Source organism: Megachile rotundata, chromosome 5 (genome assembly GCF_050947335.1).
Source record: "Megachile rotundata isolate GNS110a chromosome 5, iyMegRotu1, whole genome shotgun sequence".
In the NCBI taxonomy this organism is placed as follows: Eukaryota; Metazoa; Arthropoda; class Insecta; order Hymenoptera; family Megachilidae; genus Megachile; species Megachile rotundata.
Window position 1 is genome coordinate 8,562,924 of NC_134987.1, and position 19,556 is coordinate 8,582,479.

General features: G+C 35.2%; 2 protein-coding genes across 11 annotated transcripts in view; one reads left to right on the top strand and one right to left on the bottom strand.

The window, feature by feature from the left end:
* LOC100877177 (putative multidrug resistance-associated protein lethal(2)03659) overlaps positions 1–488 on the top strand; it is a 38,876-nt gene extending 38,388 nt beyond the window's left edge. For 3 of the 4 annotated variants that reach the window (XM_012291339.2, XM_076531899.1, XM_076531901.1), the window contains 2 exons: positions 37–144; positions 202–488. In XM_012291339.2, the coding sequence (XP_012146729.2) occupies positions 37–144; positions 202–234 (141 nt within the window). In that variant the 3' untranslated portion in view covers positions 235–488. The remainder of the gene's footprint in view (positions 1–36; positions 145–201) is intronic. The other variant, XR_013038217.1, reaches the window with a different exon arrangement.
* Positions 489–717: 229 nt separating this feature from the next.
* Positions 718–14,850, bottom strand: LOC100881834 (amino acid transporter heavy chain SLC3A1). 7 transcript variants are annotated; one of them, XM_012291343.2, is made up of 8 exons: positions 14,470–14,850; positions 12,006–12,109; positions 10,916–11,126; positions 9,307–9,443; positions 4,877–5,058; positions 3,530–4,544; positions 2,637–2,902; positions 718–2,420 (listed from the first exon to the last, which is right to left on the bottom strand). In XM_012291343.2, exons 2-8 carry the CDS (start codon positions 12,105–12,107, stop codon positions 2,195–2,197), a joined length of 2,139 nt encoding a protein of 712 aa, XP_012146733.1. In that variant the 5' UTR covers positions 12,108–12,109; positions 14,470–14,850; the 3' UTR covers positions 718–2,194. The 7 variants fall into 7 exon arrangements, with proteins under 7 accessions (XP_012146733.1, XP_003705824.1, XP_012146732.1 ...); XM_003705776.3 differs by having other exon boundaries at positions 4,877–5,070; XM_012291342.2 differs by lacking the exon at positions 14,470–14,850 and adding an exon at positions 12,615–12,977 and having other exon boundaries at positions 4,877–5,070.
* Between the last annotated feature and the right edge of the window lie 4,706 nt (positions 14,851–19,556).

Consider the following 19,556-nt stretch of genomic DNA (forward strand, 5'->3'; position numbering starts at 1 on the left):
AAATTGTATGTTCTTTCTGCTATTATCTGTTTTTAGGAATTTGATCATCCTTATATTCTATTGCAAAAGAAAGGATATTTTTACAATATGGTACAACAAACAGGTCCTACAATGGCAAATAGCTTATTTGAAACAGCAAAGAAGGTGAGTAAAGAAATGTTTTAATTATATCAAGATAAAACATGTTAATTTTTGTTCTAGTTTTTTTACAAGAACAACGAAGCACTGTCTTGATGATGCTTCAACTCTACAATTTTAATTTAAATGAAATTCTTTTTCTACGTCCAATTTTACTATCTTGAAACTTGACAGCTTCTCTTAAATATTCCTGATTCCTGTCTTTGGGGAAATTGTCGTGAAAGTATGGTGCTTTCAAAGGTATTACAAATTATTATTAATCTACTACGATAAGAATAGTAATAATTTTTTGTAACAGAAATATAATTTCAATAAAAGATTCTACAGCAAAGAACATATCCTTCATACCAGTCAACATTTGTATAATATAAATCTGCTGTGGCATATTTTTAAGCAGTTAATTATAATCAGGTGTCAAATTATTTTTTTAATAGTGGGATTGGAATGTTAAAATTATAGAACTGTAGAAAATAATGCATAAGAATAGTGGGTGAAAAATATTATTTCTAGAGTGGGTCTCCACTCATAAACATTTAACAAAGTGTATGTGAAAATATAAATTGGAAAAAAGAAAAGATGATGAAGTTTCCTCGTTATAAGCCCTGTTGGGTTGGACAAATTCTTCTCCCTACTCGTGAGAGTTAGAGAAGAATTTTGTCTCGACAACATTACTGTGCTTTGACCAATACTCTACCGCCCAACTCGAAGATCAGCCGAAGCTTCCTTTCCTTATCGAGAAGATGGCGGCAGGCTAGTAGCTTTTGTACTACGACACTTTCTGCCGAGGGTCCAGGGACTTTCCTCAGAGCATGAGAGTCACTGAGAACTCCGATTGTGGCTCCGCGGTGTTGCTCGAAGAAACTTCTGCAGGTCTACCGTTTTACAGAACATTTATGTATGAACTACTGCCGCATGCGAGCACTTGCGAGAAAGGTGCAAGTGGTTCTCAACCACGGACATTTAACAATCTTATACTAATATAATTCGGTATATTATCTACAAACTGCGCTATAAACATGTGGCACTAAAATTAAACTTTTAACTATTTTTATATTTTGCAATATCGAATAAGTGCTTTTTATTATAAATTTGTATAGTCATTCTAGAAAAGCAGTTATTAATAATAATTTAATTTAGTAAATCTAGAGATGATCTAGTTACCCGTACATAGACTTGGGTAATTAATTACACGCCAATAACATAGTTGATTATTTAGTCAATAACTAATAACTTTTATTAAACTGTTTATCCTGCATTAATGTTTACTGTATACACAATTTGTACCTGGAATATTTTGATTTCGAACGAACACATATTACAAATAAATCACAGGCAAAATACAAAGACGTGTGTCAAAAGGACACGTGATGGAGTCATGGTGTATTGAATGAAAATACAAAAATATTGATTTTACATAAGCACCATTTAATTCACGCATCGATAAAACATCGCTCGATCAGTACGAAATTTACTATAAAAGAAGGGAAAATTACGTACGTTGCGAACAGTTCGTATGACACGCGATAAAATATATTATAAAAATATTTCGTGTTACTTTCAAATTCGACCTGAGATTTAAAAAAAGATCTATTCGATACAAAGAAATTTTCTTGTACTTCACGAATGTAAAACAGCTCGAAACCGAAGTACGATCGTGAACAGATTCAATAGAGCCGCAAATATTTTGAGTTTTATTATCAAAACAATTAGGACGTACAAAATGGAGGACGAGTGCCTCGTTCTAGAATTTGATCGTCAAAGATGAACACAAGCGAACGTGAAATGATCTGCCCTTTTTTCTGGAATGTGAAATGCTCGAACATTCGTTGTGCTTCTTCGATATCATTTATCGTTAATCTAAATTTTGATTCTTTTTTTTCCATTCATCATCAGATCAAGCACGCTTGATCTCCAATAAATAGGAACTTTCGCATTTCAATATTCGTTGTACAACGTTCGCAACGATATCGTCCAAATGAAATATCACAAATTCACGTTAATACATCAATTAAAAAAGACGAACATGATACGTAACATTTTGATTTCGAATTAGATCTTATTTATCGAGTTTTATGATGAGTGCCTCGCCCGGAGGTATAACTAGCTGTTTTAAATAGACTTCTCGGTTCATTCTGTACGTCGGACCAACCACGACATGGCCGCCATAGTAGAGGAAAGATAAATCCTTCGTCTGTGTCTCGTTGCCTAAATTCGCCACAAACACGTACGAATTTCGTCGTGGATACCATCGTTCTATTACGATGATTTCATCTTCTGCGTATCTGCAAAAAAAGATATCAATCAGTAAATTTCATTCAAGAACTGCATCATTTAAAAAAATAAATTAACACATCATCAACTGCAGCATTAACAAAAATTTTATTAAGCAGACTCTTGAGAGGATCAAAAAGTCATATGTACACAAACTTAAAGAATATCCAGAGAGTTTATTTTTTTAATTAAACCTAAGTTCAATCTGTATAAATCAAAATAGTTACCTAATATCACAGTTCGCCAGCACCTGGTTTTGTTTTAGCACCGCTTTAACATAAATCGGAGTAGTTTGCGATCGGAGATGCGCCATCGCAGCAATTGTTCCGATCAGACTCGTCTCTAAAGGTTTCGTAGCTTCCGGAAGCCACGCTGTGGGAAGGGACGTAAACTTAATGCCAGATTCATTGTTCTTGTCCCAGTACATAGGGGGCACATTATGCACGTGGGCAAGGTCTTTGTGATCCTCGCATTCGCAGTCCACGATACCTATCTAAATATAAACAAGACTTGAAAATTGTTAGTGATGAACGTCTGTCAGACGTATTGAGACATCATGTGTAAAAAGTGAAATATTTGGCACAAGAGAAATGTTAATCGGCATTATTCGAAAAGGTAAATCTAGATCACAAAATAAGAAAAAAGTATTCTATGATTATAGAGTGTCCAGATGTACTTTGAATGCATGCAATGCATGCTGTTATTTAACCCTCATTCGATTTTCTAAGACCATAATCTACCATTTTTTATTTTAATTAAATTGATAAGTGTAATTAGGAGGTATGCTAAGTTCGAAGATCGAATGAGCTGCATAATTCGAACAGTTAATCTACTTCAATAAAAATTTGGGATTATAATTGATTCTGTAGAAAATACAGTTCGATTATAATTTATAAAGAGGCTGGACTGAATTAATTTTTATTCAGTGAAAGAATTTTTTGGACAACGTATCTTCATACAATATTTTCTTCTTATCTCGTGCCCTAGACTCACCTTCCTGAACCACTGATTCTGTACATTAAAGACTAATGCACACAATAATCAGTACTTCCGGTGGTACTCAAGATCCAAGTGTGCCTCAAGATTATAGGTACATTCGCGTTACATTCCAACTGTGTACCTCGTCTCCGTAAAATATACTCGGCGTTCCCGGTAGCATCATCCCTAACAAAGTAGTAGCCATGGTGGCGTTCTTGACGTTAACGGTAGAGGCTATCCTCGCGAAGTCCACTCCGCCTATGGACCAATGTATCCAAGGATACCCGGGTTTCTCGAACAACAAACCTCTCGTGATGTCCTCGATCTGTCTCTTGATCTCTTTGGTTCCGTTCGCGATGCGCAACGTAACGTCTACCAGATCCACCCTATTCAAAATGGAGTTTTTTGCAGCGACGGATTTCGCAGCGTTCAGTGCGTCTACGTGACAAATGAGTATCCTTTCTGGTCCCAAAATGGACTTCCAATGCCTTACATTGCTCGCGAAGGATTCTTCGTCGACGTAGTGCTCGAGTCCTTTCAGATAGAACCCATCGACGCCCCTCTGTAACCAGATCCTGATCGCGGTGGTAATCGGATCCTCCGTCATAGGTTTCACTGCATTCGACAGAAGAGCTTGTTGCTGCGACTGCTCCAGAGGGGGGGCTGTCGGGAACATAGCCTGTTGAATCGCCTGAATCGACGAGGAGGGTGTCGTCGGCACCACCTTCTGCAGCAGAGTGTCATCGGTAACATCCCTCCTCTCTCGTAACGCTTTGTTCGTCTTGTTTGACTTGTTTTCAGGGATATCATCCTCGAACAATGTCTTTATAAAGGGATACAGAGGTAGATCCAAGAGTAGGCTCATGTTTCTGCGATGAACCTCTCGAACCAGTATGGCGAAATCGTCCAACGTTCCCAGGTGTTCGTTCAAGTCTGTCAGGTTGTCGATGTTCGAGTAGTATTCCGGATAATGCACCGCTGGGAAAATGGAGTTCAAACGAATCCCCCGAATACCTAATTCCTTTAAATAGTCCAGGCGCATGGTGATGCCTCGTATGTCGCCGATACCGTCACCACCTTTGGACGAGTCTTGGAAGGAGGCTGGGAAGATCTCGTAGAAGACGCTACCCTGCCACCATTGTACTGTTGGGTCGCACCTGTTGAAACGAATCGCGTGTTAACTATATGCATTGTACACATATAGCTATTAGCAGAACTGTCGTGTGAACAAGATATTAACTTTGCAAGGTATGTAATTTCTGAAATCTTGCACAAAGACAGTTCTGGTTATTAGTAGGTACAATTCTCTATACTTGGAAGTCAGACACTAAATAATTGCTATCTTTATTCGACAAATTCGTTCAGATTTTTCTTGCGACATCGATAAATCATCCGAATATTTCTATAGTTAGCATTCTCGAGGTACTACCAAGTACAAGAATCTACAAATAGAGGTTCTATTATAATTGTAAGATATTCGAATACACACTTTCTTGGCATCGTGGCGATGACACCGATGACGAGTGCCGTGCATCCAGCTAGCAAAGACATTAACGACCAGAAGCACGTCTTTCGTATGAGCGGCCAGTTCCATTTCATGAAACGATAATCCTTCGACGGCTTCGGCACAACCAGCTGAATCCCAACCAATGGTGGCTTCCCTCCGTTCTCCTGATTGTAAAACTAAACAGTTACAGTGTAAGTTCATAAGGATGTTAGAAAGCGGCAAGCGGTGGATTAGTTAACATGGATAACAACGATGGTTGGCACAGTTCTCTGCAACACGAACAGGTATATACAACGCTGACGTAATATCAGCCCATTTTTGTCCCGGGGAAACACACCACCACCATAATGTATGAATCCTTGTATTAGATGAACTGTAGTTTCTTATTCAATGAGATTTTCTTGGCGAATTAGTGAACAAAAGAACGTGTCGTTGAGTTCGTCTTAAGATGGCACCAAGTGGCAAGCATTGTTGAGCGCTTGAATGAAACTTTTGCATGTTAATATATATGTGTCTCGTGTTAGAATCTTACGAATCGTTTTGTCCACATCCTCATTTCTTGCTTTTATTTGTGGAACAGTTTGATCGTTCAACTTTGGAACTTGTGTTGTGATATGTAATAGATGATGTTTTATTAAAATAAAAATACTAGTTAATTGTATGTAATATTTCTTTTGTTGAACAATCAAAATATTTCAAGAATGACGGCGATACTGATCACCCAGTACATTATGTAAAAATAAAACATTTAGAGGACCAAAATTTGATGTACCTATTTGATCCTGTTACGGATCATTTCCGAGGCGTCAATCCTTTGATAATCCGAAAATAAACCTGTTAGGAAGGAATTTAGCTACTGTTTACACGTGTGATGCTTATAACACAAAACGTGGAAGATATGCATGCCAGAAGTTGCACGTGAGGCCTTATTGCAGACGTGATATACAGTTGACCGTGTCTAAATCGTGATGAAATCGAGAACCGGCGAACGTGAAAAGATGCAAGCACGTTCGAGGAAGAGAAACTTGTTAAAAAAGTCGATCAATACAGTATTTCTTGTGAAACCTCTACTTCAGCCAAATAACCACAGGATATTAGAAAGAAAGAAAAATTGCAAATACAGTAGGTTCTCGTTATATTGCCGAGTTTAGGAGTCTCAAATAATGGTCCCTGTTTGCAGACCACAGAGAATAAAACTGTATCAAAATATATTATGTCTGAAACAATATAGTGACCATTCTAAAAACTTGCTACTGCTGAAACTCTTTTAGCGGTAATATATCGGGAGTCTACTAATATTGAAAGTCTATTGAGTATCTCATGCTGTGTATCTTTGATGTGGCAATCAGTGTACGAATTCAGATTAGTTAAAATACCGAAGAAGGAAGACAATACCGACAACCAATAAATTTACCCTGCCGTTAAATTAACGAAGATAATAGTTTGACTAATTTAATAGTTGAAAGATATGACCGATCGGATGTATTGCAAAAACGGCACGCAATGTTTGGCAAGATATTCCTCGTTTGTGCCAAGCAGATGAAAATATGCTGATTAAAGCGTTCGCAAACTGCTTTTCAAAATGGAACTACAGGTTATTAATCAAAGAACAGACGACAGCGAAATACATAAAGATATTCGGTTTAAATCTAAACTACATTTCGCTGAATCATTATTTGCAGCAACAATAAATTGTTCGTTTAAATGAAGCGATTAACACCGTGAAGAACTTCTGCGATATTCATATTTCACGTGTTGCAAGCAGAAATTACGTAACAGAAGTATAGTTAATATTTAACTTTCTATTTTTCGTTCCTAAGTACACGGACAGGAATATTTTCTGAGAAATACATGCTCGACGCAGTCGACGCAGGATAAATGAAAGACCATTATAACGTATGAATAACATTACATGTTGGCAAAAAGAAACAATTACTGAGATGGAAAAAAGTTGGAAGGTAGAAAGAATAATTATGTGAAGGTTTAATTTAATTTACTTTGAGAGTCATGTCTGGAGGAGTGAAATACAGTAGACTTTCGTTATATTGCCAACTCTGGGCGTCTTTCACTACTGTAGGTCATAGAGAAAGTTGGAAGTTTAGAATTTTTTAAATTAGAAATTGAGGAATTTGGGGATTTGGGAATTGGGGATTTGGGAATTGGGGAATTGGGAGTTGGGGATTTGGGAATTTGGGATTTGGGATTTGGGATTTGGGAATTGGGGATTTGGAAATTTGGGGAATTGAGAATTGGGGATTTGGGAATTTAGGATTTGGGATTTGGGAATTGGGGATTTGGGAATTGGGGAATTGGGGAATTGGGAATTGGGGATTTGGGAACTGGAGATTTGGAAATTTGGGGATTTGGGAATTGGAAATTTGGAAATTGGGGATTTGGGATTTGGGGAATTTGGGATTTGGGGAATTTGGGATTTGGGGAATTTGGGATTTGGGGAATTTGGGATTTGGGGAATTTGGGATTTGGGGAATTTGGGATTTGGGGAATTTGGGATTTGGGATTTGGGGAATAGGGGAATAGGGGAATAGGGGAATTGGGGGATTGTGGAATAGGGAAATGGGGAATTGGGGAATGAGGAATTGGGGAATGAGGAATTGGGGAATAAGGGAATTGGGGAATTGTGGAATTGTGGAATTGGGGAATTGGGAAATTGGGAAATTGGGAAATTGGGAAATTTTGGAATTGGAGAATTTTAGAATTGGGAAATTTTGGAATTGGGAATTTTTGGAATTGGGAAATTTTGGAATTGGGAATTTTTGGAATTGGGAATTTTTGGAATTGGGAAATTTTGGAATTGGGGAATTTTGGAACTGGGAAATTGGAGAATTGGAAAGTTGAGGAGTTGGGGAGTTGAGGAACTGGGAGCTTAGGAAATTGGAAAATTTGAGAATTTGAAAATTTGGGAATTTGGAAATTTGGAAATTTGGAAATTTGGAAATTTGGGAATTTGGGAATTTAGAAATTTGGAAATTTGGAAATTTGGAAATATGAGAATTTGAGAATTTTAAAATTTGGAAATGTAGGAATTTGGAAATTTGAGAATTTGGTATCTAACAATTGCAATTTTCCAATTAATGAATTAACAAAAGTGTACACCAGCACATAATAAAGAGTTGGAACGATTTGATATATGCGACCGAAGCGACGATGACTTGTATCAAAAATAAAAGCGTAGATGCAATTGAACTTGACACACTTACACCAAAAGTAGAATAGGTGATCGGCCGTGGCCAAAACAAAACGTGTATTAGTGAATAAACGAAAACAAACTGAGTATCTTATACAAATTAATATTTATAGTTCGTCTGTTACATATAAATCACAGCAATAATTAATATCATCTGACACATGAATTACTACAAACTGTTAGCATTTTACCACACAATGTTATTCATAAATGTGCAGAAAGCTTTGTAGTAACAAACATATAATACATGTATGTACATCTATATATCATAGTAATATAATTAATCCCTCACTGGCTCGACATCATGTTTCATCACGTTCATTCTTTCTTAAATCGAATACGACACTAAACCGTCAAGTAAACCCGTTTATACAACGAAAATATTTTTCGACAGAAAGAATGACATAAGACATAAGTAAACCAGTTTTTAACTGTATCAAAATTATCAAACTTCATCGAGAAGAAAATAATTTAATAATTCATTACAACCAGAAGTATACTTAATGAAACGAGTACAAGCTTCGACCACTCATACCGGTTTAGTAAACATAAAATTATAATTAACATAACTCGTCACGTGTGTTACCAATGAATCACTACCTCAATAGTGCAAATTCAATTTGAAGTATGTACAACGATAAGAAGCGAAATAATAGTAGATGTGACACGTAAATCACTTTGAAAGTTTTGAGGAACATTTTTACATTTGTATACAAAGTAATGAATGTTTTACAATATGACTGGAGACTAACTCCACAATTGCAAAATAATCAAGTAGTTTCTTTTTTAAACTACTTTTTCTTTTTTTTAAAGACTCATAGCATCTTACAATCTGCCTCACAATACAAGACATACCTCTCCATTTTCACTGTGACAAAATTCTCAAAACTTTCAGTATCTTTCGCTACTACCCCTCTGTGCATCAATTAAATAATATAATAAAATTTGACCAGCTTTATAATTGTTATTATAATCACCCAAAGATAAAAAATATTATAAACGTTTATTAATGAAAAAGCAAACATCCATAAAAGGGTATCACTTTACACTGGTTTCTCCACTACTAGCATCCACCATCAGTATTACCATCACATCATCTACGTCTATAGTCTTCATCATTGTTTTTCACTGTACTCGTCCTACCAAGTATACGTTCGATTGTGGTGCACTGTCTAGCCACAGGTGCCAATTTCTGTCAAATGCTTACCAGTGCTTGAGCATCGGGAGCAAGATGTTGATAGGCCGTGTTCAACTGCGTCAACAACTGTGCACAAACAGGTCCGTTTGTGTCGCTGCTGCTGCCACTGCTCGTCGACTCCACCATTGGATCACGGGAACTTGGCTCTACAATAATTAACGTTCTTTTATCACGAGGTGCTATTGACTGTCAAAACTAAAAGTCAGTCATGTTTCGCAATTGTTATGAAGCGGTGAAACAACAACAATCGACGTTATATATACTGGTCTCGTGATTTATCCGAGTACAATCACATTGGCAAAATTAACTCTTGGATAGCGTTGTACAAAGCTAACGCAGGGTCGAGCGAGACCCAAAAATTATTCTTAAAGATTCATATCGGATTTTTATTTGGAGATTTTAGCTCACTAGGTCTTTAGGACTAAGAAAATGACACTAGGAGGACACCATTCGACCTCTTTCAATTTTGTCTAATAAAATTTTATTTTCTTCTATCGTCGAGACAATTAATAGTGGGTTTAAGCATAATAGATGAATCAATGTGCTGAACTTTTAGACTCTAAATGTAACGTAACCGCCATTACCATAGTAGTCAATAAGGACACTAATAGTCAAACGCACTTCAGTTGCTAATTTTATTCTAACAACGAATACCAAATTATTTATCTTGTCATCCAGACACTACTTCAGTAATTTAAGTCTATAAACAGCGATTACAATAAATATTTGCCTTCATATTTCAGTTTTACTATAATTATCCTAAGTAGCCTCCATCATCTGCCTCCATCATCTTTTCCTAACCTAACTTTCCTAACTTTCAGACAATTATTTTTCTGCTACACCCCCATAATTTTCTTATCACAGTATCAATCAAATAAAGTATCTCCATAATTTTCAAACTTGTGAAATTTTTCCCCAGAGTACTATTAACTCTTCCCAAAGATCCCTTTGTTAAATCTGAACAAAGGTGTTCGACAAAGGGTCAAACTGGTTACAGTTCGTTAAGTTTCGACATTCTTTGAATTGAACTGTATTAACGACAGTGTCGAGCACGCGTCGAGAGGCCGGTCTTTGTTAAGATTAATTCGTCGCCACAATTGAAATTGAATCCTATTAAAGTACTTTACTGTCAGACTGAGAGCATTGTGCATATCGACGCAGTGTGATTACGTAAGGTTCTTTTACAACCGACTTGTGGACGCGATTCGTTGCTCCATAAAATGGCTTCGAATTTTGTTCGTGTTGAGTGTGGATAAAAATACTGACTCAATCCTTGCAAGGTGGTTGTTGGATCATTTGGACCTTCTTACAAAAATAAAATAAAATATAAAAGATATCAAATTTCCATTTCTGTTGAAACATCGTAAAGTTCCTTTTTGGAACATATGTATCTATAAAAATTCTTTTTAAAACATTTTGTGTATCTATAAAATTTCTTTTCGAAAATTTGCATCTATAAAATTTCTTTTTGAAACTTTGCATCTATAAAATTTTATTAAAAGACCATTTATTTCCTCGATAAATACATGAAAATTTGTATGCAATAAAAGAAAGTAAAAAGCGATTCATTCTATGAAACATGTGAGTGTGAACGTAACGTCCATTGAAGAAAACGTACCATCGTTCAGCACTTTGCTCGAGCTGTTCACTATATTCATGAATTCGTTGAGTCCATCCTCTTTATTAATGTTGTCGAGCGTTGGCGGTGGAATCGATTCCACGGGATTTCCTTCCAGAGAAACGAAAATCGCGCCAGATTCCAGGGCACTGCTCGTTTGAGCGCCAGGAGGGCTAGGGGTCAACAATGGGCAATCCGACGCTTCTTCATCCTGTATAAAATTACATTGCAAGTGAAACATTTTTGTACAATATTAATTTTGTGTAACTTCAAGTTTTAAGTAATGAATGAGTGTCTTGAAAAAAAATTTCACCCCACAAAGAATTATTTGCAAACATTTTGTTTTTGTACTTATTCAAACTTCAAACAAATTTTAAGTAAAAAATAAGTGTCTTAATAAAATTTCACCCCACAAAGAATTATTTGCAAACATTTGCTTTTATACTTATTCAAACTTCAAACAAATTTTAAGTAAAAAATAAGTATTTTAATAAAATTTCACCCCACAAAGAATTATTTGCAAACATTTGCTTTTATACTTATTCAAACTTCAAACAAATTTTAGGTAATGAATAAGTGTCTTAATAAAATTTCACCCCACAAAGAATTATTTGCAAACATTTGCTTTTATACTTATTCAAACTTCAAACAAATTTTAGGTAATGAATAAGTGTCTTAATAAAATTTCACCCCACAAAGAATTATTTGCAAACATTTGCTTTTATACTTATTCAAACTTCAAACAAATTTTAGGTAATGAATAAGTGTCTTAATAAAATTTCACCCCACAAAGAATTATTTACGAACATTTTATTTTATACTTATTCAAACTTCAAATAAATAAGTAATGATAATAACAGTTGATCGTTTTTTACTGTCATCAATGACTTTTTAAATGAAAAGGTTATATTGGTTCTGTTACATAAATGTCATTTATTTTAATGAAAGCTGTTAAGTGTTGTAAGGACCCAAACAATTAGAGGATAATAATCTTGAATTAACGAAGCACGTTAATCGTATATAGCATGCGACAGAACAAAGGAACGGAAAAGGTGGAAGACAAAAGGTATATTGTTCACGTCGAACACACCTGTTGGTCCTGATTTATAATGAGCTGCCGTGAACTGGGCGAAGACGCGAGTTCAGTAGGTAGAACTACTGATAACAGTCCCTCGGGCTTCTGAATATTCATCTCTGTTCAACATAGAAAATTAATTGATTTATTTCTCCAGATGCCAATTTTGTAACAGCATAAGTTCCATTTTCTAATCCATAATCTCGTGGATCTCTTAACGTGAGTTTCGAGATAGGTGAGGCGCGAACAAATTTAAAAAATTGTCAAATTTGCATACAAAGTTAAACAGTTACATTTTAAAACAATTAGTATAATGGGGCGATAATTTTCACGTAGCGATATAAATCATGCTTTGAAAGTTGTTGACGATGTTACAAAAGAATATATATTTAAAAACATTGCAGTGAAATGTTGCAAGGAAGGAGGACTTCATTCGAGAAACTTCATTTTCTGAATGAATTTCCTGGTCGATATAGAAGTTAAAAACAACAGCAATCGATCATACTCAAGTTAACGTGAAAGGAAACGTGATAAATATAAAGAAGATGAATAAAGATAAAAAAGAAAATGAGCGAGGAAAACTTTTATTTTTGAAACGATACAAAAATAAATCAAGAACTTTACCTCTCCAAAAGTTGTCCTCTACGAAAATTCTGAATTCCTCTATTCCGAATATTTTTTTAACCAAACACAAGTTTCTCAGCGCTGCAATTTTTCATTATCGAATACGTGCTCGGACGTGGTTGTGGCAAATTATATAAGTTCGTTGAAAGCAATGAAACCATCACGTGGCATTCTTATATTCGGTCGAGTTTCGCGCGACAGCAAATTAATGGGTGAAATTGCAATCGTACATTTCACGATGAAATTCGATATACCATGCCGGGCGCGACGTTCTTACGTAGTTATGTCACATAATACGCTCGAACACGTTGAAACACAATCTGAACATGGTTGTCGTATTTACGAACTGTACGGACTGGCACAGAGCGCGGCTATTGATCGAGGAATTCTATAAAAGACGCTTTGGACGAACAATTTTCTCCCCTACTCCATTAAACCGAAAAGGGCTGTCCAAACGATCCTCGAATGTCGTTTGAAAAGCAGCGAGCAGCACTGTCTAACTGTAAATGAGGCTTGTTTATCGCGAACGTCAAAAACGGTGTAATTACTCTGGGAGTAATGGTAGACTTAATTTCACAATTTTTTATTTTCGTTTTAGAAAACAAAAGTTTCAATATTAATGTACTAAAGTCCCGAGGACTAGAAAGTGATGCGATATATTGGGATTTGATACGTGACTAACCGCGCGGAAATCGAACTCTAAACGATATAGTGCATAACTCGATATAATTGTTCATACAACACGTGGCTAATTAATGGAAATCTCTTTCGTGTCCATATACTTGGATGAATTTTGTAAATGCATTTCAACGAAAAAACGAAGGTGTACCGTGTGTTGAAATGAGGTTGTAAAGCAAAACAGTATATGGCTTATCACGAGGTGTTTTTCTGAATTTGCAACGATTTTCGTGTAATTTTAACTTAATTTTAAGTTTCAATTAACTCAGTACAAGTAAATTTCTATTTCTTCTTAACAAGAAAATTGCTTAAAAGTTTATCTAAATGAAAAAGTTCAAATTGAAAGAATTTCTTAGTCAAAGTATGGCAAACACATGCAATATGGTACCCAAACTTTTTAGTTATAGTGTACAATGTAGATACGTTTACAGGGCTAGGAAGATAACAAAGTATAAGTCAAGCATATAATTAACCGGATAGAAACATTTTAGAATATCAGTAACAAATAATTTTGCTAATAATAATAATAATAATATTAGCAAAATTATAATATTATCGATCGTAATTCGTGAAAGTAAATGTAATTAACCGCGCAATATAAATTGTACATACGTCAATATGTTTGGTGCACGAGGGTCTAAGAATAAAAGGAAACAGTCACACGACCGATCACACTAATTTGGCTTGTAACAGACACATAAATTACTAAACAAATATAGGCACAAGCAAGGAAAAACTGTTATATTAGTCATTATTTTACGATTTAAGATAAAGTGAATCTTAAAATACACTTTGTATTAACATATAATTATAGGTAATTATATTGCCTCCTGGAAAGAAGGTCTAGTGCTGGATAGACATAAACATGTATATTTTAAAAAATCAGCAGGATTATTATTAGTCTATTTCTTTAATATGACAAGTATTTAATGTGACACTTGAATATGCAAGTTATTGAAAATCTTTCATCGTCAATTTATAAAACTGTCACAAGTATTTCAATCATTTCTATAATTTCTATAATTCAGTCATTTTACGAACAGTTCTGTATATAATCATTCTGTACATAATCAGTGTCGTTTTCGACCACCATGGATCACATAAAGATGATTCACCTCTCGACACGACAAATATTACATCACCTCCCATTAACCGATTAGCTGGAACTGCAGCTTACCTGTAATTCAGCCGGTTACCACGTGACAGAGACGACATCGGTAGGATACCTAAAATACATGTAAAATCACTCGCGCAAAAATCGCACAATCGAACTAAGAATTTTTTCTCCGGCTCGTTTCGTTCACCACCTTATTCCAGGCACGTCCGAACTTCTCCGAGCGGAAACGTATCACTGATATAACAAAACAGAAGTTCACCACCGACTACGATGTTTGTACTTTCGGATGTTCATGACCATTCTGCGGTCCCCAACCGTAAGAGAATCGCGTGCCTTCACGTATTATATTTAGCAACGCTCTTCCGTTTCGTTTCGTCTCACTGTGTCTCGTCTCTGGCCGAGACGTTCGCGCCCTCCACGAGCCTGCGCGTTCGTCGTTGTACTCGCGATTCGTCGTATCCAATTGCGACGATTAGAAGCTCAATAACCTCGATATTTCTGCTGTTTCTATTGTTGTTAATAACAACGATCGGAGAGGTGATTGGATTGCGATAAAAGCAATAGTATCGATCGAATGACGGAATCAAGAAAAGCTGAGCACTGTGTAACGGGTCGTTTAGGTTTATTGCGTGATCGAGCGTTTAGAGGTAATGAGATGCGCGCGATACCGCGTGATAAGATATAAATATCTTATGGGTGAAAGCTCGAATAACGTAATAGGTTGGGGATGCTGAGGGTAGAATGATATGTCGGAACAGAGCTTCTTTTCGAATACTGGGAGATTTGGAACTTTATTGTGAACGTACCTTTCGAATACTGAGAGTTTTGAAAATTTCTTCGAATGTTTGAGACAGTAAAGATTTGAGACTTTAAACAGTTGGAAACTTAAAACATGAGGAACTTGAAAATTTAGTGCAGTGACAATTAGAAATTTAAGCATTAGAAAATTTAGGAAACTTGAGAAGTTAGAACTTTGAGTATTTAGGAATATGGAGTGTAGTAATTAAGAAAATTGAACGGGTAGATAGTTGTATATATCAAGTTCTCGAATCTGGAAAACTGACAATTTTTCATCGCGGCCCCTGCAGACATGTTACCTTACTTACACCGATATTACCGACAGCATCTGAATTCGAGAAGCAAACCATTTACAACGATTTGTGTATCATATCCCTTTCGTTATGTTTAAAGTAAACTATCCAATTCTCTTTAGTCTCAAGAAGTGTTTTATACATTATCAGAAACCTGAACGAAACTTCAAAATACCGTCACGTTCCGAATCTAACTAAATTTTTCCAAATTTCGAATACTGCTTGTATTGAGTAGTTAAGAACTTCCAATTATTCTAAACTAGTATTGCTTCTGGAAGTAATTTGAAGTATATTATCCTCTATTGACCCGTAAATAACAACAATTATTAAATCTGATTTTTAATATTACGTGTGGCGCCATCTCTCCGGCGAAAGGAGTGAACTACAAGCTTTTGAAAAAGCGGCTCCGTTAGTTCCCATGTTCTGCCGCTAGATGGCGCTGCGGTTGCCGTTCTCGAATACATTCGAAATATCATTAATATATCTTCTGCATTTATTAACAGTTTATTAACAGTTAAAAATTTTAAATTACACTATAACTAACTAGGTCTGTTTGATGGAGGCGCTCCGTGCCTAACCTAACAATGTTGAGCGAGCGAGTAAATTTCACACTAAAGCAAAAATAGTCAACAGTGTCATCCAGTTGAATTGGTTGAGTGGTGCAAGAGAAAAACGAGGACAAAAAAGTTGAAAAGTCAAGTACATAAGCGCGAGCAAATTCAATTTTGCATTAAAGTCTACGGGGATATGGTTTTTCGGTAATTATTCCTCAGTGGCATGCACGGGCGGCGCGCAGGAGGAATATATACGATAATCAGTATACAAAATCGTTAATTACTCACTTTCTGAACAGTGTCTATGAACTTTTGTGATTAAAGAATGGTCAGCAATGTATTATTTACATGATTCGATCATAAAAGTTCATAAATAATGTTCGGGTAATGAGTAATTAATTATTTTGTGTCAGCATTGCGATACGTACATGAGCCGCCTATGTCAATTCTACTGCGCATGCAAAGTGCAATATTTCGGCACTTTGACGACGTAGTATGGTTCCTGAGGCATTTAGAAACAAATTTCTATTAGGGTTTGATGCGTTTTAATGCCGAATAAAGCCAGAAAATCAATTTTTGTCGAATTCGGTCCAAAACGGTACAGGTGGCGCCATCTAGCGGCGAGCGGTGGAACTACGAAAAAATAAAATCTCGATTTTCTCGAAAACTAGGCACTTTCCCGCAATTCTGAGATATACAAATCGTTCCTTATCGCCTACGGAATCGAATGAGTACTTTCATAGCCCTCTAGGACCCTTATTAAAGAAATTAGAAAGATAGCCCATTTCATGGACCAAAAAATTGCCGTCCATCTAGCGGTGAAAGTTGGAACTACAAAAATAGAAAATTTCGATTTTCTCGAGAACTAGAGACTTTTTCAAAATGCTGAGATATACGAATTTTTCCTTGTCGCCTAAGGAATCGAACGAATATAATTATAGCCTGCTAGGGCCATTATTAAAGAAAATAGAAAAATAGCCCATTTCATGGACTAAAAAATTGGCGTCCATCTAGCGGTGAAAGTTGGAACTACAGAAATATAAAAAAGCGATTTTCTCGAAAATTAGCGAACTTTGAGTACTTCTGAGGCTCAGAAAGTGCTATGTGATCGCATTAGAACCAAAATAAAGCAATAAAAGTTTCCTGAAAGCTTTAATAAAGAAAATGAAAAATATGTCATTTTATGGAGAAAATTTGTGGCGCCATCTAGCGGCGAAACAGAGAAGTAAACTGAAAAAACGTATGCCCGAACAGGCGTTAAGGGGTCAAATAAAAATTGATTTTCTGGGCTTAATAGGCAAAAAAATGAATAACTTATTCAACAAAAATTGCTTTAAAATGTCTAAAGAAGCATATTACGCTGTCAAAGTTGCGAAACATTACTTTTTATATTTTTCCTTAACACGTGTGCGGACATACGGTTTTCAGTTTAGTTCGCAGTTTCGCCGCTAGATGGCATCACAAATTTTCTCCATGAAATCACATATTTTTCATTTTCTTTATTAAAGCTTTCGGGAAACTTTTATTGCGTTATTTTGCTTCTAATGCGATCACATGACACTTTCTGAGCCTCAGAAGTACTCAAAGTTCGCTAATTTTCGAGAAAATCGCATTTTTATATTTTTGTAGTTCCAATTTCCACCGCTAGATGGACGCCAATTTTTTAGTCCATGTTTTGACCTATTTTTTTATTTTCTTTTCTAGCGCTCTGAGAAGGTTCTTGTGGCAATATATGGGTTCTAGGGAGGTCACAGAACAATTTCTGACCCTCAGAAATACGTAAAATTGCCTAATTTCGGAGAAAATCGAAATTTTAGTTTTTCATAGTTCCGCCGCTTGCCGCTAGATGGCGCCACCTGTACCGTTTTGGACCGAATTCGACAAAAATTGATTTTCTGGCTTTATTAGGCATCAAAACGCATCAAACCCTAATAGAAATTTGTTTCTAAATGCCTCAGGAACCATACTACGTCGTCAAAGTGCCGAAATATTCATTTTTTTATTTTCCATATATGCGTGTACGGACCCTCATTTTTTAGGTTTAATTCACCCGTTTCGCCGCTAGATGGACGCCAATTTTTTAGTCCATAAACTGGCGCCACGTATATCTCCTTGGTTCAATTTAATAAATACAGTTGATTTTATTAATCCAATTGACTGCAATATAAAATGAAATGCGTCGAAGTGCAAAAATGTTTTACTTTATCGAATTATTACTAATTTTTAACCATTCTTAGTTTGAGATTTCTATTTTCCTGCCATCTATTGGTAGAAAATGGGAACTACTGAAACTACAGTTTCAAAAGTACGTAGTTCATCCTGTTTGCCGGAGAGATGGCGCCACTTGCTCCAATTTCGAAAAATTTAAAATAAAAATAGCAGACCCCACTGCTTCATATAAACTTTCTTTTTTAATTTTAAAATAAAAGAAATGTTAGAGTAAATCGATAAATTAATGATATTTACTTCAGCATTACTCAAGCCTTATATAATTTATATTATTAGTAATAATATTATTATTACCTGTACGTCGTGCAAATGCTTCGTGTAGTTTCTGCAATTATTTTATGCTGCTTCAACGAGGAAAATATATGTAGGGTACAAGTACATATCTTATCGATTTCCATTTTCATGGAAATTAAAAATGTAATAGTGTCAATAGACATGGTATATCCTCTATCACTTTCTACACGGGTTAAGGAAAATCTTGGAATGATACAAAATTGATTATGAAATTCACATTTAATTATCTCTACAATTGTTTATATGTTCACATGAGATTCAATTCACATGAAGTTCAAATTTTTGTATTCCCTCAGTATTCATACAAAGAATTAAAATACTATTAATAGTTCCCTCTTCATTAATTATTATTTAGCAATATTTTGTCTAAATTTATAACTATATAAACTTGTAAACTAATAATCTATGACATGTTTTATTAACCGCAATTAATATTTGTAATGTTGGAAAAAATTAATTATTCCAAAAGTAATTATTATTTAAATGTTCGATTACCGACAATAAATAATGTAGAAATTGCTTTTATCCTTCTCTACCAATTAGAAATATTTTAGTTTCTTTAAACCTACATTAAGATTAATACGTACTTAACTTATCTGTATCTCTGATACTTATAGGATATTGCGATTATAAAAGCCTATTGCATAATGGTATTGTACATGACAAAAGTAAAACTTTTACGTTTTTCATTCGATATCAGATAAGATTACTATAGTATTGTATCATGAAGATGTTTAATCAATACGTACAAACTGTGGCTGATGTAGCTGACACGTGATATCATTTTGACATCATTAAGTATGTAAATAAATCAAATAAATATTAAATTATTGTTAAATATTAAAATACTGCTTGACATTTTTTGCTGAGAAAATACTGAATAAAATATGCAAAATTTAAAACAATACACTGACCGTTTTCCAACGTACGTTATTAAAGATTAATAAATGTCGAGGAAAAGAAAAACTGGGACACAATT